The following is a 25,575-nucleotide window of genomic DNA, read 5'->3' on the forward strand; positions in this document are numbered from 1 at the left end:
CTTGTGCCTATGGAATGTATTAGCAAATCCCCTATAAATACTCTTATGCTTTTTACTTTTTTATACAATAACAACTCCTATGTGTTTATCACTCCCTTGCGCTCCCAATTTCATCATACATTATGTGTTATGTTGTAAACTATTTATTTCTATTTTTCGAAGACATGAAAAGTTAGTGGTCGTTTAATTGAGAATATGAAGTGCAAGTTTTCAAAAAATTTAAATGCTTATATAGTTTTATTTCTCGAGAAATTAAAAAAGTCCAAAAAATATGTAAGTTAATTCCTCCATTTTTTTTAAAAAATATAACTTTCTATCGAATGTCACTCACTACCTTTGTATCAAACAAACAACTCTACAAAGTTTCACAAAATAAAATTCCACTTTCTATGTTTTTTTTTCCTTGTTAGTCAAACAAGCACATAATGAGTGCAATGTTGTTGACTTGTTACTCAATTTAGACGTTCTACATTATAGTTTATAATATATTTTCCAGCCTAATACGCCTACAATTGTGGCCTATATTAACCTCTTTTTCTTTTTTAAATAGTCCATATTAACTAAAGAGTTTATCCAATAATATGTTTAATTGGAAGCTATTTAAAAAGTCCTTATTAATTAAAGACTTTATCCAGTAATATGTTTAATTTGAATTTATCTTAATACTTATTGAGCCTTTGGGTCCATTCACGACAAATTCTTGTAAAAGACGATTTGATATATAAACCAATCAATTAGTTAAAACAAAAGGTAACCAAACTTACAAACAAACTAGGTAAAAAGTTGGATGCTAGTGCATAAATCTTTAGAAACTACATAGCTCTAAAAGAAAAGGTTTGCTCCAATACCAAGAAAAAATTCAAAAATTAAATGATTAACCTGACATAAACCAACCCATTAACCATCCCTAATTGTTGTAAGTAGTGCAATAACAGCACACTTCCAGCAGAAGAAGATATTTATAGCCTCTTTATTTGGAAGCTACTAACATAATAAAATACATGTTCTGAGCATTCATATTATAGGATTCTATTTGATGAACATAAATAAGTTAGAATATGTGGAAACCTTTTCTAAAAATTTGTTTGTAGTGTGATACTGATTACTGACACATCATCTAAATAAGATTTGATGTGCAATTTGTAAAAGATTTCTATATTTTTTTTTACTAACTCAATTTTTTCATCTCCCGTATATCACCTTCATCTATTGTTAAAGTACACTTCCATATTATTTTTTAAAAAGGTTCATCAATATTATACTTCCTCTATCCTTAATAGTAATATTTGAGATTTTACGCTTGCTAATATACAACTTTAACTATTTATATAATTACTTTTTAGTAAAAATTATAAAAAAATTATATTAAAAGTATATATCAAGATAAATCTAATAAAACCCCACATGACGGAGCGATTCATAACGGAGCCTAATGCCCTTTGGAGGCGTGTGATCCAGGAGAAATATGGCTATGAAATCCATTTCACTCCTTCCTCTCTTGCGACTCCGGTAAAAGGAGGATTATGGCGAAATATCTGCTCAGCTATGTTGAACAACGAGATTTCCAGATCAATTGTTCTTTCAAAAGTTCGCAAAAAAGTCGGGTCTGGTGCTCACACCCGGTTTTGGCTTGATTTATGGGTGGGTGATTGCACCATTAAAGTATTATGCCCAAGGCTCTTTCTTCTGAGTTCTCTCTTGAATGGAATGGTGTCATCCTTCGGGTTTTTGGGATGGCTCCAGATGGGAATGGTCCCTTGAGCGGAAAAGATGTTTGCGCCCTCGTGACTGTGAAGAGCGGTTGTCTCTCCTCACCATCGTCCAGCAAGTCTATTTCGAGCCTAAGGAACGAGACTCCTTCATATGGTCTCCACAAAAATCTGAAATTTTTTCAGTCAAGTCTTTCAAGGCCGAAATGGCAAAGAGTTCTCTTGTTAATAATCCTTCGCCCATCAATGGAATTTGGAAAGGTTTAGTCCCCTTTCGGATTGAAATTTTTGTATGGTTTGCAATCCTTGGCAAGCTAAACACCCGAGCTAAATTGGTTCGACTTGGTATTATACCGGCTGATAATATTTGTTGTGTTTTATGTGGGGTCGTTGCCGAAGACACAAATCATCTCTTCACTCACTGTGTATTCTCGAGAAAATTTTGGAGTTGGTGGCTTAATATATGGGGGATTCAATGGGTTTTCCCTTATGATTTGCGTGATTCTTTTCTCCAATGGAGGGCTCCCTATGGCGACAATTTTTTCAAAAAAGTGTGGGCTGCAATTTTTTTCATAATTCTGTGGTCCTTATGGAAGGAGCGGAATTGTCGTATTTTCAAGGGAGTTTCAATGGCCCCAATTCAGATTCGAGAACTAATATTACTAAGAATTGGGTGGTGGATTAAAGGTTGGGACTCTCTCTTCCCTTATCGCCTAGAAGAGATTCAAAGAAATCCCAAGTGTCTTCGTTGGAGTTCACTCAAAACCATGTCTACACCTCCAGCTCCTGACCCCAAGCTACGGATTTGGTCACCACCACCTCTTTCATGTCCAAAATGGAATGTAGATGCTTCGCTACAGCCCTCTCTCAACAAGTCTTCAATTGGCGGAGTACTTCGAGACTCATCAGGGAAGTTTCGCTGCCTCTTTTCTTCCCCAATACCTTCCATGCAGATTAATCTGGCGAAGATTTTTGCCATTCATCGAGCTCTAAAAATATCTCTAAGCAGCCCGGAATTCATAAAGCATCATCTTATAGTGGAATCCGACTCCGCAAACGCAGTCAAATGGTGTAACGAAAAATCAGGGGGGCCTTGGAATATTCACTTCATCCTGAACTTCATTCGAAACATTCACTCTATGGGTCTCCAAGTCACAATCTGCCATTGTGGAAGAGCCTCAAATAGCGTCGCAGATGGGTTAGCAAAGCAAGGGCTTGCTAGAACTGATGATTTTATTGCTTGGCTGTAGCTTTGCCATTTAACTTATAGTTTCTGAAACTGTTGGTGCTTGCTCAATCATGTAATGGACTGTTTTTTTGGTCCTAGTGAGGCCATCTGTATTGATCCCCTTCAAGAAGCAATAAAATCCCAAATTATCAAAAAAACCCCACATGACTATATTTTTCCGTATGTAAAGAACCATAACTAATGGTGATACGGTTGAATCATTGAATGTGAATAGTGCAAATATCCATATATTGCAATTAATAAAAAATGGATGAAGTACATTTTTTTTATAATTTTGGCCACTCATTTTGATGATGAAATATGAAAAATTTAATAACATATCTTACATACAAAAAATTGAAATAAATAAGTAACCCCTCTAGTAGCATTTCAAATTCGCTGTGCTAAAGAAAATAGTGGGTAACTATCCATACATATAAATATATAACATACTTATAGGAAGTGGAGGCGTGTGAGAAATGCTTCCACTTTCTTTTGATAAGAAGGCAAAGGACGAGCAATTAAAGTGAATTAAAGGCTCAAGGAAAAACCAAATAAAGACTTCAGATTTGAAGGCTGAGCCGTCCAAAGCAGGACCATATGCAACTTTATGATCTTACAATAACACAACACAAGAGATGATGAGGATATCAAATATCATCCTCCTGACTTTTTTTATTTATTAAGAAAGATATTTGGTTCAAAGAAAATTCCTAATAACCTACCAGCAAGTCAGTTCAAAGCTTGGTACAAGATTAAACAGTTCAGAAGTAAATGTCTAACATATTATTGGGATGAGAATTCGAACCTTGAACAATATCCTAAAATTAAAAATGATATTTAAGAATTCGAACTTTGAACAATGCCTAAACTAAATGTCTATCATATTAGGATTTGAACCTTGTGTACTTAAAACTATACGTCTATATCTATATCTTCAATTATGAATATAAATACAGACCAACCCCCAACTACAAACAACCCCCTCTTCCAAAAAAAAAAAAAAAAGAAAGAAAAACTGTAGCATGATTTTATTTATGAAGTATATCTCTAGTTGGATATGAGATATATTAGCTTATAAAATGTCAACGGTCTAAGAGTTACACACTTGTCTAGATTTATCCATTATAGAGACTATATAAAGTTGGTTGAAAAATCAAAACCAAAAAAGTTAACAGAAGTTATTGCTTACTTATGTATATATATCATAGTGGGAAGATAAAACTATCTACAAAAATCAATATCAAAGTTACTCTTTTGTTAAATGCTTATGTGTCAACAATATCAAAAACTTGTGTGGAGAAATTTGTAGCTTGTCATGTGTCAACCTCATTCATGTTAAATGCTTATGTAGTATCATGTTACAATTCCTTAATATATTCTTTTGTTGCTCATCAAAGTGAAGTAATGTTTATAAGAGGTCTTGACTCTTTACTAATCTAACTTCATAAGTCATTATCCAACCATTAAGATACGACTTCCGTTGTGAAAATAATATCAATCCCTAACGATATAGCTTTAAAGTCTTCTTAAATTACTCGGGGTATCGTATAGGCCCAGTAACTAGTGAACTCTTAAAGAGCATAGAAAATATTACATAAGCATATTATATCAAGACATAATTAGTGTCTTGAAATAATAAAGACATATACATAATGATGATGATAAGAAAAAAAAGTTTGATTTTTCAATAAACTACTAAAAAAAATAATAACAATAAGATTGTAATCCCCCATATTTTTAAAGGATTTTCATAAATATATTAAAATATTTATGTAGTTATATTTAAACCCAAATGAGTTTGGAAAATGATTTGACTTTTAAAAAGGGGTTGACTATTTTTAAAAGTCAACTAAAAATATTTTCATAGCTTAATAAAATTGAAAAGTTTTAATTAAGCATGTTTAATAAAAGCTTTAAGTATTAAAAGTATTTATTTAAAAAGAAGTTTAATGGAATCGAAACTCCTAAAAGGATAAAAAGGAAAAGAGTCTATTGATGATTAAAGTCTAAGTTGATCATCTTATTAGTCATCAAATCTTTTTAAATCTTATCTCTTTTCCTAAACCTAAAAGGATTAGTCTTTTTGTAAATATCCTAAAACCCAATTATTTTATCCCACACAATTATTTTATATACATCACGCCATTCATATTTTCCTCCTCCTCTCTCTCTCCTCTCTCTCTCTCCTCTCTCTTTGTGCGTGAGTTCATATTTTCTCTCAAGATCGTTTCTTCTTCGCTAAGTAACGTTTCTTGTTGAACAAGAAACGTCACAAATATTTTCTTGAGCCAAGACTTGCTGCCGCACCTCCTTGCTGCTGTCACATGCGTCCGGCGCTTGCCTTCCTCTTGTTGTGGTTGTTTTCTTTTCTTCTTCTTAAGATTCCATTAAAGTATTATTTTTACATTATTTTATTGTTTTTAGCATGTTTATGATTTAATTATTATTTTATATGAAGAATATATTTTCGGTTTTCATATGTATAAAAATAATAATTTCAGATTTATTATTTTCGTTTTATTATGAAAGATATGTTTTTAGGGTTTTAAATCACTAGAAACTATATATTTAAAGTATGAATATGAGTTTTGATTAGAATATGATTTTTTATGCATTAAAATATTTTCAGAAGTTTATAAATTTTTATAAATGCTGGAATTTCAGAAAGTTGTATTTTAAGGTTTTTAATGATTTTTAATCACTAGAATAGTTGTACTATACTAGGGATTAAAAATAAGAAAGTTTAATACATAAAAACGATTTTAAAGACGTTTAAAAGGGTTTGGGACGTTTTTAAAGTTGCTGTAATTTTTAGTTCAAGTATTTACTTTGTTATTTTATTTTCTAGGCGGAGAATTCATAGTAGGGGACTTTTAGACGAAAAAGTGGCCTACCGTTCGTTTACACAAGGTACGTACATAGTCTACGTGCTATATGGTTTAGAAACATGCCTTAGGGATGTTTTTATTTATTAGTATCATGTATAGGACCTTGTTGTTCATATATATGATTTACTGAAATTGCTTTACATGTTACTTTGCCTTGTGTGCTACATGTAAACTAAGAATATTATGAGTATGACTGTTTGTATGGAAGTTTGATGCAAGCAGATAAGTTCAGTTTTGGTATTAATTCGTGAGTGAATTAATGTAAGTAAGTTGGAATCATGTGTTACATAGATTCTTTGAGATTATTTATTTATCTTATAAGAACCGTGGATCTTATTTGGTAAGTATGAGTTATACTCTATATAAGTACAGTTTACTGTTGGCTAGGTTCAACAGGCAAGTTAGTAAAGAATAAAAGAAGTTAAAGGGTCTTGAATGATAAGTTGTGAACACTTGTTGATTCTAAGATTAAAAAGGAATTTTATGATGTTTATGTGATTATTAGTTGTGAGTGTTATGTGCTTGGTTGGTGTCAACACAAGTATAAAAATGAATGCAACGTAAAGTGAAACGTGTAACGCCCCGACTCCTAAGCATCGTTAATTCATTAATTAGCTCTTACTTAGCAGCGGAAGACTTTAACTTAGTCGGTGCGTTACTGCCGTACTTTCCTTTTGGAAAATACAAGGCAACTAAGTTCGTTAAAGAACGTAACTTTATAAATATTAAACTTCATAACTAACTTAGAAATGCGTAAATAACTAGGTGAAACATAATTAAGGTTCATAAACTAATGTTCTCAAGCTTAGAATACATATTAATAAGAGTCTGCATAATTTAAGTAGTAATTATTCCTCACTGCTACGCCATTCCGTCATCCCCGTCATTACCTAAAACAGAAAAGCAAAACGTCATGAGCCGAGGCCCAGTAACATACTATCTAACATCGTAAATTCATTTCAATTCATTTTAGTTGCAAACAGGGAGGAGAGAGAATAGAGTAAAAACATTTCATAAACATTTTATGTAAACATAAATTCATTATTATCTTCATATCATAATCATCATCATAATTATCTTATTGGTAACTTGGCGAGTATAACATACAGGGACGTCTCCCATCATCATCATCACATCATAATCATAGGGCAATAGCCACCAGGGACAATGTCCCTAACCAGAAGGTGGCATAAAGCCATGCATAGTGCGGTGCCACCAGGGACAATTGCCCCTAACCAGAAGGTGGCGTTTCCGCCATAGAATAGAACGGTACGTGCACGACCAACATAACATCGTACTGCCAAGAACCATCTTTCACTTTTGTTTATCATGTTTCATTTCTTTTTATTTATACATTATACTTCACAATCATCATGAAATCATATTCTTTAATCTTTCGAAAGCATAAATATACGTAACGTCATGAAATATCATGTTATAAAAAGTATTTCATATCCCGCAATCCATAAAAGCATACATTTAACATAAACATTATAAATATCATCATAAAACAGATATTTAGAAAGGGAATGCGGGTGTTAGCAGTAGACGTTACCTCAAATCCTGCTTAGTAACTTTGATAGTCGGGGGAGGCTTGTAATATCCCTTTTTCCTTAATCTAACCAATAATTGATAACGAGACGATTAATATCGTAACATTCCTCATATGTTATTATTATAGTTATAAGGTTGACTCGTTAACCATAATAATTGCGGAACTATGTATATTCACTTATTTACTAAACTTTATAAGTACCGTCTTATTACTTAAATAATTATTACTATTATTATTACTATTGATTAGCTTTTATAAAAACTTGTCATATTTAAATATTGATAGATTAAGGTTAATAATAGAACTTAATAAATAAAGGATAAGATACCTAGTATTATATTTGCTAAACTTGTTTCACCCAACTTGCCAATTAATTAAGCTAAGTCATATTACTTAGATTTTACATTTAACATTGTAGTAAATAGTAACTAGTTGTAATTTTACGTATTACTTCCAATAATATAAATGGGTAGTCAATAGTACTAGTATCCACATTTCATAAACTTACGTGAATTGTTTTTAGTAAAATATGGTTAGGTACATTAGGCCCAAAATCACTAATCAAGTTCAATTATTAAACAATATTAATAATTATCTTAATCCTTAAGACTTATCTCCTATATATTTTTTTTATGTCTTTGCCTACATTACTTATTGAGAAATTACATGAAGTCATATTATTATCATAACCTCCTTCATTTAAAATAATCGTTTTATTTTCGTACATCTAACTCACATTAGAACTTATTTTGATTATCAGTAAAGTATGCTTACCCATGATTTAGTGGATATGTATGAGTTACGAGTTTCCGTATGTATGTAAATTAAGTCAAATTTTATAGTAATTAATTTATCTTGTTCACATGACAATAATTTAGATCAAGTTTTTATGACTAACGTTAGAGTTGAAGAATTAGAATAGTAATATATATAGGTTGATTACTTTTAACAAGTTTGTACATGGATTTATGATATAATAGTTAGACCTTAGGATGCATTAGTTTATCTAGATTACATCTTAATATGTTTGTCATATTTTAGGCCCATATATCAATAATCAGGCTCATATATTAAATGAGCCCACAAATCATCATTAAACTAGTAAAGCAGAATTATATCAAGAGAGAAATGAAAGGAAACAGAACCTTGCGGCAGAGGACGTGCGACAGCAGTGCTTCGCCGGAAATGGAGAATGCAACGCGGCACTGGCTGAGGGTCGAAGTGGCGAGCCGCGAAGGTGGTTTCGTTCGTGGTGGAGGCTCGACGCAGGTGGGCCGAGGAGAGAGAAAGGGAGTGCGTGTGGGTGTTCGGTGGTTGGCTGGGTATGGCGGTGGCTGGGTAGCGTCCTTCTCGTGGTTCTCGATGGTAAAATAGGTGGTGGTGTGTCGTGGTGGTGCAGACCGCAGCGTAGGTTGGTCGAAGAGGGAGTGTTAGTGTAACGTGAGGAGGAGGGAGTGCGAGCGTGAGAGTTAAACACACGCTAAGCAGGGGCTAGACTGGGTGGCGCGGGCGGTGGCAGGGGAAAGCGGCAGTAGACGAGGGTGGTGAAGTAATGGTTTGGTGGGGGTGCGGTGTTAGCTCACCCAAAAACAGAGGAGGAAAGCAGTGGTAATTTTGGCTAACAAAATTCTGATTTTTGGTTTTGTTGTGTTGGTAAAACTTGGGAATCAATCAGTATTTAAGAACTTGTTGGAGGTTGCCATTGCCTTGCTGTTCAGTTTATCATGTGAAAAATATGAATTTGGGGTCAAGATACATTAATGGAAGAAGGTTGAGAATTCAAAGTTTGGGGGCTTCTTCCCGGATTTTATGAGATATTGTAACAACTTCATTGACTAATGGAGAAGATAGAGTTAAAGGGTTTGATTTCATGTGTGAACACTACTAAAAAAATTTGCCAGAGAAAGAAAATGGAGGAAGGAAGAAGATGGGCTAGAGTTAGATTCATAGGGGCATTTTTGTAATTTCTATTTTTTATTAAGTATATACTTGTTTTATTGTCCACAAGTTAGATTAAATAAAGGAAACTTAAAATAGCTCATTATACATTTTAATACCTAAAATTCTTGTTTTTGTTAGTTTGAAAAGATTTAATTTATAATTAACCCGACAATTTGTATCATTTAAATACGGGATATTACATCCTCACCCCCTTAGAAAAAGTTTCGTCCTCGAAACTTAGTAAGTCAAAATAAGGTCATACAGTTCATATCAAAAATCATTATTAGTGAACGTAAACATATTCATACTTTAGATAACATATGCAGATCAGACATGATAAACATACATAATAATCTAAGCAAATAGATGAGGGTATTTCGCTTTTATTTGATCTTCAACTTCCCAAGTTGCTTCAGTCGACGAATGGTTGGCCCATAAAACTTTTACCATGGGAATTACTTTGTTTCTGAGCTGCTTTTCCCTACGGTCAAGGATTTCAATCGGTTTTTCTTCGTAAGTCAAGTCGTTCCTCAGTTGTAAAGGTTCATGCCTAATCACATGGCTTGGATCAGGTATGTACTTTCTTAACATCGATATATGGAAGACATTATGCACCTTATCTAGGTCTGTCGGTAGTGCCAGTCGATAAGCCACGTCATTCACTCGCTCGAGAATCTCATATGGGCCGATATACCTTGGACTAAGCTTACCAGATTGACCAAATCGCATGACACCTTTAGTAGGTGAGACTTTCAGAAAAACATGATCACCCACTATAAACTCTAGTGGTCTCCTTCGTCGGTCTGCATATCTTCTGTCGATTCTGTGCAGTCTTGATCCTGGTCTGAATTAATCGTACTTTTTCTGTCGTTTCTTGTATCAAGTCGGGTCCGATCATTCGAGCTTCGTCAATATCACTCCAACAAAGGGGTGTTCTACATCTTCTTCCATAGAGTGCTTCATATGGGGCCATTTTGATGCTAGCTTGGTAGCTGTTATTGTAAGAAAATTCTACCAGTGGCAAGTACTTCTCCCAACTTCCTTGAAAATCTAACATGCATGCTCTTAACATATCTTCCAGGGTCTGATCGTCCGTTCCGTCTGACCATCAGTTGCTGGGTGGAAGGCTGTACTGAAGTCGAGTCTAGTGCCAAGAGCTTTTTGCAATTCTTTCCAAAACTTTGCCTGGAATCTTGAGTCTCGATCAGATACGATTGAACTCGGAACTCCATGTAGCCTGACAATGTGTTCATATACAACTCAGCTAGCTTGTCTAAGCTCCAATTATTTCTTATAGCTAAGAAATGCGCGGATTTCGTCAATCTATCCACAATCACCCAGATAGAGTTCATGCCTCGAGTTGACGGTGGTAGTCCCATTATGAAATCCATGGAGATCGAATCCCACTTCCAAGTAGGGACATCAAAGGTTGTAGGAGCCCTGCAGGTCTTTGGTGCTCTATCTTGACCTTTTGACAAGTCAAGCATCTTGCCACAAATTCAGCGACTTCTTGCTTCATGTTGCTCCACCAGAATGTCTGTTTCAAATCTTTGTATAACTTGTTTCCTCCGGGTGGATTGAGAAAGGACTATTATGAGCTTCTTCTAAAATCCTCTTCTTTAATGTCTCCTTATTGGGGACACATAACCTTCCTTGAAATCTCAATGTACCATCCTCTTGGATCACAAATCCTGGCGACTTCCCTTGTTTCACATCATTCTTTATTTTCTCTAACTCTGGGTCTCCATCTTGTGCCTCCTTTATGTCTCCCAACAATGTTGGCCTCAACTCCAATGCATTCAAGTACGCACCTTCTTTTCTCTGAATGATCTCCACTTTCATTTTCCAAAGATCATCTTTTATAGCTTTTGGTAGGGTCACGGTTGTGTTTAGGTGAGCTTTTCGACTTAGGGCATCAGCTACAACATTTGCTTTTCCAGGATGATATTGAATGTCAAGGTCGTAGTCTTTTAGGAGTTCTAGCCACCTACGTTGTCTTAAGTTCAACTCTTTTTGGGTAAAGATGTATTTGAGGCTTTTATGGTCGGTAAAGATTTTGCACGGAACACCATACAAATAGTGTCGCCAGATTTTCAGGGCAAATACGACAGCGGCTAGTTCAAGATCATGGGTTGGGTAATTTTGTTCATGCGGTTTGAGTTGTCGAGAAGCATATGCTATAACCTTCTCGTTTTGCATCAGCACGCATCCTAATCCATGCTTGGAGGCATCACTATACACTACAAAGCCATCTGTACCAGAAGGAAGGGTTAGAATTGGGGCAGAGGTAAGGCGTTTCTTTAACTCCTGAAAAGCTTCTTCACATTCATCGCTCCATTCAAACTTGACCGACTTCTTCACCAATCGCGTTATAGGCATAGCTATCTTTGAGAAGTCTTGGACGAATCTTCGGTAGTATCCAGCTAAACCCATAAAACTTCGAATTTCGGGGACATTGGTGGGTCTAGGCCACTCCATTATGGCTTTTATTTTCTGAGGATCAACGGAGACTCCATTCTCAGAAATGATGTGCCCTAGAAAGGCAACTTCTTTCAACCAAAACTCACATTTCTTCAGCTTCGCATACAACTTTCTTTCTCTTAGTATTTCCAACACCTTTCTCAAGTGTTCTTCGTGCTCACTTGAGTTTCTTGAAAATACCAAGATATCATCGATGAATACAACAACGAATTTATCAAGGTAGGGCTTGAAAACTCGGTTCATCAAGTCCATGAAAACGGCTGGGGCATTGGTTAACCCAAAGGGCATCACCGTGAATTCATAATGGCCGTATCGAGTTCTGAAGGCGGTTTTTGAGATATCTTCTGGCTTAATGCGAAGTTGATGATATCCAGACCTCAAATCTATCTTGGAGAAAATGGTTGCACCTCGCAGCTGATCGAAAAGATCGTCGATGCGGGTAAGGGATATCTATTTTTGATGGTAATCTTATTTAACTCTCGATAATCGATGCACAACCTCATACTTCCATCTTTCTTCTTTACAAACAAGACTGGTGCACCCCAGGGTGAAACACTGGGTCGGATGTACCCTTTCTCGAGCATTCATCTAGTTGCTTCTTCAATTCTTGCAGTTCAGCTGGTGCCATTCTATATGGTGCCTTCGAGATAGGGGCAGCTCCCGGAATAAGGTCGATGCTAAAGTCTATTTCTCTTTGCGGAGGCATACCAGGTATGTCTTCTGGAAACACGTCAGGGTACTCTTTTACTATAGGGATATCGGACAAAGAGTCTTCAGGTTTTGTTAGGTCTATTACATTGCAAAGGTATCCGTAACAACCCTTCGCAAGTAGTTTGAATACTTTTGAGGTTGAGATAATACGGGTTTGGCTTTTCTTCTTCGATAAGAAACCTTGCACCCATCAGGTCTTCTAAGGGTTATCTCATGGTTAAGGCAATTAATGTCGGCTTGGTACTTGGATAACCAATCCATTCCCAATATCACATCAAAGTCGGTTAATTCAAATTGAACTAGGTCAACTAGGAACTCATAGCCTCCTATAAGGATAGGGCAGTTTCTATACATGACATCACATGAGATAGATTCACCATTTGGGATGGAAACTGACATGGCAGAGAATTTAGGGCATGGTTTTGCATTCAAAGTTCTAGAAAATGCAGTAGATATAAATGAATGTGAAGCTCCAGAATCAAAAAGAACACAACCGGGTATAGAGTGGAAGGAAAGTACCAGTGATGACGGTATCATCAGCTTCAGCTTCTTCTCTTTGCATCATGAACACTCTCCCAGCTTGTGGAGGTCCTCTCGGAGGATTACGATTGTTGTTCGCATTGCCGCTATAAGTGGAGTTTGTCCATTCCCTTGATTCTTGTGAAGCCATGGTTGTTCACTTGTGGCCTCGTTGTTCTTGAACAGGACAATCTTTCACTATATGGCCTTGTTTACCACATCGATAACATTGGTCGTGCCTTTACGACAGTCCCTTGCCCAATGGCCTTGCTTGTTACACTTGTTGCACCGAGGAACTTGTCTTTGATTACGATTTCCTCCATGTGACCAGTATTCAACTTCTTGTTGAAACTGTTGCTTGATTGGCCTTCTTGAGGTTTTCCTTTCCTCTTACCATTCTCAAACACCTCCTTTCTAAGTTTCGTCTTGCGTTCGACATTGATGGCCCTATCATACAATTCCTGATAGGATTTGCTCATATGTCTGCTAGTTTCTCCTGAAGGTCAACGTTTAGACCTCCTTCGAAACGATTCATCCGTTGACGATCAGTGGAAACCAAGTCTGGAGCGAATCGAGCAAGTTCATTGAATTTCACGCGTATTCCAAGACTGTCATATTCCTCTGTTTCAAATGAATAAACTCCGACTCCATTTGGAGTTGCAATGACTGAGGATAAAACTGGTTGCGCATGGCCTCCTTTAGATGTTCCCATCCGAATCCAGGTTGCTGTTGCATTTCCTTGGCAGTTTTCCACCAGAGATCGGCTTGTCCTTTCAGATAAAAGACTGCAAAGTTAACTTTCCACTTATCGGGGCACTGGGTGCATCGAACAATTTTTCCATGCCGTTGAGCCATTCTTCAAACTCAGTGGGGTCTGGCTTTCCATCATAAGTTGGGGGCTTATGAGCCGAGAACCTCTTGAACATGTTTGAGCACTCTTCTTGTTCAGTTCTAGGCCTTTGTCGATTTCCTTGTAAAAGCTCCATCATCATCAGCCTCATTAAATCCATTCGGTTATCACTAGCATCTCCGGTGGCATCTCCAAAAACAGGGTCGCTACGCAATGCGTCAATCCTTGCCCTCATTTCTTCGAGCGTGACCTCGGATTCGTGGTTTGCGTTTCCTCCATTAATAGGGTCACTTTCGCTTGAGGCCATGTCTAACACATAAAATATTTTACGTTTATGACATACTCATTGCCAGCAACATACTCTGTCAACAGCGTTAAAGTAGCGTAAAAGTTTCCCATTCCCGTCCTATCTCTCACACTCATATTCATTATTGATTTCCTTATTTATCTACAACCATTTTATTTTATTTATTTATTTATTTATTTTATTATCTCATGTTAGCTAAAGTATTATCCTAAACCATTTTAGTTCTTAATTGAAATACGTAAAACCTTAAGGTTTTACTTAAGGTTTCGGAACCATTGGCTCTGATACCATTCTGTAACGCCCCGACTCCTAAGCATCGTTAATTCATTAATTAGCTCTTACTTAGCAGCGGAAGACTTTAACTTAGTCGGTGCGTTACTGCCGTACTTTCCTTTTGGAAAATACAAGGCAACATAAGTTCGTTAAAGAACGTAACTTTATAAATATTAAACTTCATAACTAACTTAGAAATGCGTAAATAACTAGGTGAAACATAATTAAGGTTCATAAACTAATGTTCTCAAGCTTAGAATACATATTAATAAGAGTCTGCATAATTTAAGTAGTAATTATTCCTCACTGCTACGCCATTCCGTCATCCCCGTCATTACCTAAAACAGAAAAGCAAAACGTCATGAGCCGAGGCCCAGTAACATACTACTCTAACATCGTAAATTCATTTCAATTCATTTTAGTTGCAAACAGGGAGGAGAGAGAATAGAGTAAAAACATTTCATAAACATTTTATGTAAACATAAATTCATTATTATCTTCATATCATAATCATCATCATAATTATCTTATTGGTAACTTGGCGAGTATAACATACAGGGACGTCTCCCATCATCATCATCATCATCATAATCATAGGGCAATAGCCACCAGGGACAATGTCCCTAACCAGAAGGTGGCATAAAGCCATGCATAGTGCGGTGCCACCAGGGACAATTGCCCCTAACCAGAAGGTGGCGTTTCCGCCATAGAATAGAACGGTACGTGCACGACCAACATAACATCGTACTGCCAAGAACCATCTTTCACTTTTGTTTATCATGTTTCATTTCTTTTTATTTATACATTATACTTCACAATCATCATGAACTCATATTCTTTAATCTTTCGAAAGTCATAATAAATTACGTAACGTCATGAAATATCATGTTTATAAAAAGTATTTCATATCCCGCAATCCATAAAAGCATACATTTAACATAAACATTATAAATATCATCATAAAACAGATATTTAGAAAGGGAATGCGGGTGTTAGCAGTAGACGTTACCTCAAATCCTGCTTAGTAACTTTGATAGTCGGGGGAGGCTTGTAATATCCCTTTTTCCTTAATCTAACCAATAATTGATAACGAGACGATTAATATCGTAACATTCCTCATATGTTATTATTATAGTTATAAGGTTGACTCGTTAACCATAATAATTGCGGAACTATGTATATTCACTTATTTACTAAACTTTATAAGTACCGTCTTATTACTTAAATAATTATTACTATTATTATTACTATTGTATTAGCTTTTATAAAAACTTGTCATATTTAAATATTGATAGATTAAGGTTAATAATATGAACTTTAATAAAATAAAGGATAAGATTACCTAGTATTATATTTGCTAAACTTGTTTCACCCAACTTGCCAATTAATTAAGCTAAGTCATATTACTTAGATTTTACATTTAACATTGTAGTAAATTAGTAACTAGTTGTAATTTTACGTATTACTTCCAATAATATAAATGGGTAGTCAATAGGTACTAGCATCAACATTTCATAAACTTACGTGAATTGTTTTTAGTAAAATATGGTTAGGTACATTAGGCCCAAAATCACTAATCAAGTTCAATTATTAAACAATATTAATAATTATCTTAATCCTTAAGACTTATCTCCTATATATTTTTTTATATGTCTTTGCCTACATTACTTATTGAGAAATTACATGAAGTCATATTATTATCATAACCTCCTTCATTTAAAATAATCGTTTTATTTTCGTACATCTAACTCACATTAGAACTTATTTTGATTATCAGTAACGTATGCTTACCCAGATTTAGTGGATATGTATGAGTTACGAGTTTCCGTATGTATGTAAATTAAGTCAAATTTTATAGTAATTAATTTATCTTGTTCACATGACAATAAATTAGATCAAGTTTTTATGACTAACGTTAGAGTTGAAGAATTAGAATAGTAATATATATAGGTTGATTACTTTTAACAAGTTTGTACATGGATTTATGATATAATAGTTAGACCTTAGGATGCATTAGTTTATCTAGATTACATCTTAATATGTTTGTCATATTTTAGGCCCATATATCAATAATCAGGCTCATATATTAAATGAGCCCACAAATCATCATTAAACTAGTAAAGCAGAATTATATCAAGAGAGAAATGAAAGGAAACAGAACCTTGCGGCAGAGGACGTGCGACAGCAGTGCTTCGCCGGAAATGGAGAATGCAACGCGGCACTGGCTGAGGGTCGAAGTGGCGGAGCCGCGAAGGTGGTTTCGTTCGTGGTGGAGGCTCGACGCAGGTGGGCCGAGGAGAGAGAAAGGGAGTGCGTGTGGGTGTTCGGTGGTTGGCTGGGTAGTGGCGGTGGCTGGGTAGCGTCCTTCTCGTGGTTCTCGATGGTAAAATAGGTGGTGGTGGTGTCGTGGTGGTGCAGACCGCAGCGTAGGTTGGTCGAAGAGGGAGTGTTAGTGTAACGTGAGGAGGAGGGAGTGCGAGCGTGAGAGTTAAACACACGCTAAGCAGGGGCTAGACTGGGTGGCGCGGGCGGTGGCAGGGGAAAGCGGCAGTAGACGAGGGTGGTGAAGTAATGGTTTGGTGGGGGTGCGGTGTTAGCTCACCCAAAAACAGAGGAGGAAAGCAGTGGTAATTTTGGCTAACAAAATTCTGATTTTTGGTTTTGTTTGTGTTGGCAAAACTTGGGAATCAATCAGTATTTATAGAACTTGTTGGAGGTTGCCATTGCCTTGCTGTTCAGTTTATCATGTGAAAAATATGAATTTGGGGTCAAGATACATTAATGGAAGAAGGTTGAGAATTCACAGTTTGGGGGCTTCTTCCCGGATTTTATGAGATATTGTAACAACTTCATTGACTAATGGAGAAGATAGAGTTAAAGGGTTTGATTTCATGTGTGAACACTACTAAAAAAATTTGCCAGAGAAAGAAAATGGAGGAAGGAAGAAGATGGGCTAGAGTTAGATTCATAGGGGCATTTTTGTAATTTCTATTTTTTCTTAAGTATATACTTGTTTTATTGTCCACAAGTTAGATTAAATAAAGGAAACTTAAAATAGCTCATTATACATTTTAATACCTAAAATTCTTGTTTTTGTTAGTTTGAAAAGATTTAATTTATAATTAACCCGACAATTTGTATCATTTAAATACGGGATATTACAAAACGAGAGTAGGTTATAGACTTTATACTGGTGCACGTCTAGAGTTGGACACTAAGGGTTGGGATACATAGTCCGGCGTGATATGTATTTTCCTAGGATTGGATTGATCACCTTTCCTCTTTAGCTCAAAGGATCCTCGATATCGCAGGTCAATTGGAATATGTGGTAGCTCCCATATCTCCTACTTCAGTATAGACAACTCGTCCCATAACTATTCCATTTAAAGAAGAAATAAAAGTTTAGAGTCTAGTTCAGTAAGAGTCATCTGCAGTTTGTTATATGCTTATTATTATTTATTTCTACAAGTTATGTTGTAGTATCATGCTTAGGATTATTTATGTCTGATATGTAGTACTCAGCTTCGCTGATTACGTGCTTGTTTGTGTGTGTGATCATGGCTTTGCCTATTGATCCTGTGATGATCCTTCTGGTGAGCAGAGTCAGTATTGCATTGACATTACAGGTTCGCAGATGCATCACATTGGGAATCTGGAATGGAGAGGCTTATACTTAGCATAGTTTAAGTTGTTTTCGTAGGGACATCTTTACTTAAGTTTGAGGTTTTTAGTTGGTGTGCTTTAGTTTCCAAACAGTTGTCATTTATTTCATAAGTTCAATAAAGTTGATTTTATTTTAGTAAATTGTTTTCCGCTGCAAAATTCTGAGTAAGCCGAAACGTTATCACACGGGCGATAATGCCTGGGTAATTCTCTAGATTTGTTATAAAAGTATTTTCTAGAAAGAGAGAATTATCGGGGTGTTACAGGTATAGATTCCCCACCCCTGGTTTTTTTAAGGTTAAAATAAAACGTATTTTAAAATGGTTAATATGTAAAATTTGTAGAATCCTAGGAAAATTTCTCTTTTCAACAATCTTGAGATTTATCTTCTTTTGAACTTGTGGTTCTACAAGATTGAATGTGGCAATCTATTTTTGAAAATCGTATGAGGTTAGTATCTCACAACATACTCTATCTCACTATATCAGGTTTTTTAGCACGACATATAACCCAACTCCACCATATATATATCGCCCAAAAGAGTTATTTGAATGGTTAAAGTAACAAGCTGCTAGTTTTTCTTATAGGGGAAAAACTGGATACAATGGCGGATCCAGAAATTGGGCCATGTAGGTTCGGAATAATTTTAATATAAATTTCAAATTAAATTTTTTTAATTGGAGTTACAATCTTTTAAAGAAAAGGAAAAAAAAAATTAAACTTTCAACAATTATACTTAGGTAGACTTTCGTTCTTGATTACGTCATTACAAAAAAAATATGGTAATTAATTTTTTGTAGTAATGGAACACTATCAATTTTTTAATAAGCTACAGAGTTATACAAACTACAAATTGGGTATTAACTATTAAGAATTTTTTCATTGAATTAACTTATCAATTAAGTGTTAAAAGTTAAAACCATATATATACACGTATATGTATAACAAAATATGAAACTTTGACATCTAGCTAGCACAAGTATGATGTAAACAAAAGATAATGGAAATTAACCAAATTCATTACCTTTTACTATATCTCTACTTGGTGGAAGGGAGAGATTTATATAAAATAAGAGAGCTTAAAAAATAAAAGGAGGTTAAAAAAAGAAATAAAAGAAAGGCCAAGGATAATAGAATAATGCAGTAAGTTGTAAGCCTAAAGGGGAGGACAAACAGAGAAAGAGAAGAAACACATTGCGAGACTCAAACATGTGACTATTGAGCGGAAGAACAAATAGTAATATACATGCCTTACCGTTGAGCTACAACACCCCTAACGGCCCGTTTGGTAGTCGTTAATAAATTGCGGTAATGGGAATGAATTTTAAGTGTAATTTTATTATGGAAGTACCCTTAAAATCTCCATGGGGAGGCATTTTTTCTCCATGGACAAGCAATCTCACCCCTAAACTTGTGTTTTTGTCTCCAAGGGGAAGCAATTTTCATTACCACTCATTACCACTCTACAAGGTGGTATTGGATAGGAATGAAAATTCAAGAAGAAAGTGGACACTTTAGGATAAATTAGCATTATCATGGTAATGGACAATGATATTTTTCACAAATTTACACACAAATTCATTCTCATTACCACCATTTATGACCAACTACCAAACGGGCCGTTAAGGCCCTAATTGATATAATGTGTTACGTTTTATATATTTATTTTTCCCAATTTCTCTTTTTTTGTCCCGGATCTATGGGGATCAGTTGAACCCACACTGAATCCACTGAATCCGCCACTAACTAGATAGGCTCGCTTTAGTGTTAATTAGTCTGCGCTATGTTTCTTGTTTGGTTGTCATAGACTCATAGCTCTATATTGTAATTCGAATTTTGATTATGCAAACCTTTTCTATGTCAAAAAAATTGATTAATCTAATCCGGTGGTAATATGCAAGAAAATTGGGTTATTCATGCAAGTTTTTGCCAATATCATCATTTTCTATTTCCCTCGCACCCTGCAGAAAATAATTGTAATTGTTATTTTGCGGGACAGGAACAAAACATGGGTCACCATTTCATGAATTCAAGACAAAAGGGCGGTGGAAAACATCAGACATGATATATTGGATGATCTAGCAGTTAGTGACAAAATCTATTTGATACATTAATCCAATTTCCCCTATTTTTCCCCCGAATATCCTACCCATATATGTTTCTTTCTCATTAATCATGAGCCCTTGATTTTATAATATATGGTCAGGATTCAACTCTACTTTGTAGAGTTTTTTTAGAACTCTAGAGGATCCAAACACATGGAATTGTATTGAATTTGGATGTTTGTTAATGTGAAAAACGAAAAGAAGTTTAGGTGTACAACTTATAAAGCTTTTATTGTAGTGTTTTTAGAAGCATGTAAAATTAAATATCTCTTTCACATTATATTTCTTTTACACTTTTTATACTTGCACATTTTACTTATTATTTATTTAAGCAAAATGTGTAATTAATATGCAACATAATGTGTATGGGAGCACCCCAAGATTTGCAAATTACAAGTCTAATATTTTTTTTTGAGGGGAATTACAAGTCTGATATTGATTTATGTTCGAACAATTACCAACTGAAAAACTTGGTTCGTGAATCTACGATTGTTAGTATGGGTTTTTTCAGATGTTGGACCAGTGGTCCTTGTGCTGGTATCCGTGGAAGTTCGTCTGACATAATCAGATGATTTGATGTCGTAGGGATGTTTTACCATGGAGTCTCACTATGTTGCTTTCATTATATTCAAGGTATTATTGATCATGGGTTATATTGATATCCTTCCACCTTTATGCATTTGATTGTTTACACTGAGATTGATTGGGGTGGGTGTCCTGACACACGTCGTTTCACCTTGGGCTACTGTTGTTTTCTTAGGGACAACTTTATTTCTTGTTCATCAAAGCGTGAGGTCACACTATCCCAGTAAAGTGTTGAAGCAGAATATCAAGGTGTAGCTAATGTAATTATTATATCTTTTTATTCCTAACATAGTTAGGATTTATATTTTGTAAACCCTATAAATATTGATCAATGAAATCACTTCAAGATTACTCGGTTTGGAAATCACCCCGCGTCAAATTGACCACCATCCGGTCTGGTTGGGCGGCCTATTTTAAACTCAGAATGCTCTCGGGTCCGATCACGTGACGACCATCGACCGGTCGTCTTCTGTAACTACGCCCGATCCCATCTGGCTCCCTGCTTCCAAACCCCAGCATAGACCTTCGACATCGCCCGGTCGGGCGGCACTGCCTGACTTGACTGTGTGAGCCTGCGACAACACCAATTTGATGAACTTAAACCGATTCAAGGCATTATCTTACAAATCTCCACCTTAAGCTGAATCCTCTCACAATGAACCAGATAACTAGATTAACAGATGCATTGATCACAACGCCCAGATTCTCCCTGTAACCCTTGTTTCACTCCTTAGAAAATGATATCTCACATCAACATGCTTAATCCTCTCATGATGGACTTGATCATTAGCTAAGCATATTGCACTGTCACGACTTACAGTAGCCTGATCATGATGTAAACCACAATCACTAACTAGCCCTTTTAACCATATTCCCTCTTTAACATCTTTGTCAACGCCATGTACTCTGTCTCAGTAGTAGACAAAGCAACTATAGCCTGCAAAGTTGTCTTCCAACTAACAACAGAACCACCAAGAGTAAATACATAATTAGTCATAGACCTTCTACTGTTAACATCTCTAGCATAATCAAAATCAGAATAACCAGTAACTAAACATTGAGTATCATTCCCATAAATGCGACCAACATCAAACGTACCTCTAACGTGACGAACAATCCTCTTGACTGCCTGCCAACGCTCCTTACCAGGATCATCCATGAACCTACTAACAATACTGACTGCATGTTTAAGATTCGACCTAGTGTAAACCATGGCATACATCAAGCTCCATTGGCATAAGAAACCCGACTCATTTATTCCTTCTCCTCAGCAGACTTAGGTGCAAAGGCAACAAACAAATGACTATTGGATGCACTTGGAGTATCTATAGGCTTAACTGCTGACATGCCAAACCTTAACAAAATCTTCTAAATGTAACCTTTCTCTGACAAGAAAAGCTTTCTGTAATTTCTTTTCCTATATAAATCTCCATCCCTAAAATCTTTTTTGCAGCACCCAAATCCTTCATCTCAAACTCAGCACTGAGAAGACCCTTCGACCTCTGAATATCAGACTTGGACTTTGCAGCTATGAGCATATCATCTACATACATGACTAGATAAATCATTGATCTATCATCCAGCTTGTTGTGATATACATAACAATCATACAAACTCATGTTGTAGCCCAACTCAATCATATAACTACCAAACCTTTTGTACCACTGTCTAGGAGACTGCTTTAGCCCATACAAGGACTTCTTTAACATGACAACATAGTCTTCTTTTTTCAGGAACTTAGAACCCATATGGTTGAGTCATATAAATATCCTCTTCTAACCCCCCATGTAGGAAAGTTGTTTTCACATCTAGTTGCTCAAGTTCAAGATTCTGATGTGTAACTATCGCTAGTAACACCCTAATAGAAGTGTGTCTGACCACTGGTGAGAAAAGTTCATTATAATCAACTCATTTCCTTTGCGTGAAACCTCTTGCAACAACCCGAGCTTTATACGTGACCCCCTCAGAAGGTGAGGTCCCTTCATTCTTCTTGAAAACGCATTTGCATGTGACAATCTTTCTCTCCTTATGACGTTTAAGTAGCTCCCAAGTCTGATTTCTATCCAGATCAGACTCCATCTCATCTCCCATTGCAGCGAGCCATTGAGCAGACTCACTACCTGAAACAACTTCTTTATAGGTAGATGGCTCATGAGTGTCCAACTCCGCCCCTTCAGCCACCTGTAATGCATAAGCAACCATATCCTCAAAGCCATACCTCCTTGGAGGTCCCACACCAACTCTTCTAGCTCTATCAAGTGTTATGCTAGGTCGATGTGCTTTAGATGAGACAGATTGATGACTAGAAGATTCATAGCATCATGTTGATCTTCTACACCTTGGTGCTATGATTCACTCTCATCATGAGTGACTTACAGCTCTACCTGATTATCAACATTGCTACTTACTGACACCACACTGGACTTCACAAGAGAGTTAAGCATAGAATTTTCATCAAATATTACACTTCTACTAAGTATAACTCAACTCTCATAAGGTGACCAGATTCTGTAGCCCTTAAATCCACTCCCAAAACCTACAAATACACCCTTCTTAGCTCCAGGTTCTAATTTACCCTCACTTACATGATAATAAACTGTAGAACCTAAAACTCTCAACAAAGAATAATCTGCAGGCTTACCAAACCAGACCTCGTAAGGTGTTTTATAATCAATACCTGTGTGAGGTCCACGGTTGATTAGATAGCAAGCTTTACTTACAACTTCTGCTCAAAATCTTGTAGCTAACCCAGCATTAGAGAGCATGCACCTCGCTCTAGTTTCTGAATCATGCGTTCTTGTAATGTTATGGAGTATCCCTGACTGTATGATGGCCAACAATCCCTTCATTTTTACAGAACTCATTAAACTCAGACTAACAAAATTACAGACAATTATCAGTTCACAGCCTTTTGATCTTCCTTCCAGATTGATTTTCCACCAAAGCCTTTCACTGCTTGAAACTCTTGAAAGCCTCACTTTTATGCTTCATCATAATTACTCCAGTAATTCTTATATGTTCATCGACACAAAATACATGTGACCTCCAATAAATATAACTCGGGAAGGTCTCCAACAATCAGAATGGATATACTCAAGTATGTCCTTTGTCCTATGAACGGCCTTGGGAAACTTGCTACGATGAAGCTTCTCAAACACACAATGCTCGCATAACTCCAGATCTTGCACCTTGTGCCCACATAGAAGATCTCTTTTCGACTGAATTTGCATCCCCCTTACAACCATATGTCCAAGCCTCATATGCCACAACTTGGTCATATCCTCCTTGTGAATCTCAGAGGATGCAACAACAGTGGAATTCTTGTCACAGTGGAACCTTGAAGAAAATACAAGGTACCATTTTTAATACCTTTCACAACCACCTTCAAACCTTTGCAGACACTCATAACTCCACTTTCACCTTAAAAACTGAAACCCTTACTATCAAGAAGACTCAAAGATATTAGATTCTTTGTCATCAATGGAACATGCCTAACTTCATTCAAGGTGCAAAAATATACCATAATGAGTCCTCAACCTAATGGAGCCTATTCCAACTACTTAGCAGACAGCACTTTTGGCCATAGAATCATTGCCCCCATCTATCTGCTCATAAGTCAAAAACCACACCCGACATGGACTAATATGATATGGCGCCCCAGAGTCAAGAACCCACACATCCCTATAACATGACTGGTTATTAGCAACTAGCGCCAAATCTTCCTCAGAGTTACCATCAGTTTCTACCAGAGCATCAGCAAAACCTTCATTATTTTCCAGCTGCTTCTTTTTCTCAGGACATTCATTTTTCCAATGCCCCTTCTCCTTACAGTAATTACAGACATCAAATAGTTTTAAGACTCTTATACTTTGAATTTTTATAGTTCAATTTCTTTTTACCATATTTTTCTTGTCCCTTACCCCCAATAACAACTAATCTCGATGTTTGATTTTCTAGACTAGAAGCAGATGCCTGATGACAAACCTCTCTAGTATGAAGAGCAGATCTTACTTCTTCTAATGATAAACTATCTTTCCCAACAATAAAAGAATCCAAAAAATTCTCATATGATAAAAGCAAAGATACTAACAGAATTAAAGCAGCATCCTCATCATCTACTTTAAGATCAATATTACGAAGATCTAGTAAGATAGTATTCAATTTTCTAAATGGTCCCTCAGAGATATACCTTCCTGCATATGCAGGCTGAACAGACGTTGCTTAAAGAGCAACTTGTTAGTTAAGGATTTCGTCATGTATATACTTTCTAACTTCAACCACAAACCAGCGACGATTTCCTCCTCCGCAACTTCAATGATTGTGTCGTCGAAAAGACACATCATAATTGTTAAACGTGTCTTCTCCTCCAGAACATCCATCTCAGGGGTGACTGAATCCGTTGACTTCTTTGCCAACGATGCCCAAAACCCTTGTTACTTCAGTAAACCCCGCATCTTGATTTGCCACAGACTGAAACTGTTTCTCCCAGTGAATTTATCAATTTTCACATTCAACCCAGACATCTTTCTCACTCAGATTGAAAAACAAAGTTCTTATACCAATGTGTTATAACAGAGGTAAGTTCGAACAAATAATGAATGCAGAAATAATAAACAACACACATATTTACGTGTTTCACCAACGCTATGTTGGCTACGTCCACGAACAAAGAGAGAGAGAATAGTTTTATTGCTCTTGAGGAATTTCATATTACAGATGTGTTTTTAGCACTAATGACGGCTTAAACCAAAACTAGG

At 36.1% G+C, this 25,575-nt stretch overlaps 1 protein-coding gene and 2 long non-coding RNA genes across 3 annotated transcripts; 1 reads left to right on the forward strand and 2 right to left on the reverse strand.

Moving 5' to 3' along the window:
- Positions 1 to 2,338: 2,338 nt before the first annotated feature.
- Positions 2,339 to 2,959, forward strand: LOC125492720 (uncharacterized). Its single transcript, XM_048635434.1, has one exon. It carries the CDS (start codon positions 2,339 to 2,341, stop codon positions 2,957 to 2,959), a length of 621 nt encoding a protein of 206 aa, XP_048491391.1.
- A 3,570-nt stretch (positions 2,960 to 6,529) lies between these two features.
- LOC130589620 (uncharacterized) lies at positions 6,530 to 7,621 on the reverse strand. Its single transcript, XR_008967167.1, has 2 exons — positions 7,384 to 7,621; positions 6,530 to 6,718 (listed from the first exon to the last, which is right to left on the reverse strand). It is a non-coding gene; the product is annotated as an uncharacterized LOC130589620 (long non-coding RNA).
- Positions 7,622 to 14,614: 6,993 nt separating this feature from the next.
- LOC130589759 (uncharacterized) lies at positions 14,615 to 16,204 on the reverse strand. The gene is made up of 2 exons (XR_008967402.1): positions 15,475 to 16,204; positions 14,615 to 14,803 (listed from the first exon to the last, which is right to left on the reverse strand). It is a non-coding gene; the product is annotated as an uncharacterized LOC130589759 (long non-coding RNA).
- Between the last annotated feature and the right edge of the window lie 9,371 nt (positions 16,205 to 25,575).

Source organism: Beta vulgaris, chromosome 8, assembly GCF_026745355.1.
Source record: "Beta vulgaris subsp. vulgaris cultivar EL10 chromosome 8, EL10.2, whole genome shotgun sequence".
NCBI lineage: Eukaryota > Viridiplantae > Streptophyta > Magnoliopsida > Caryophyllales > Amaranthaceae > Beta > Beta vulgaris.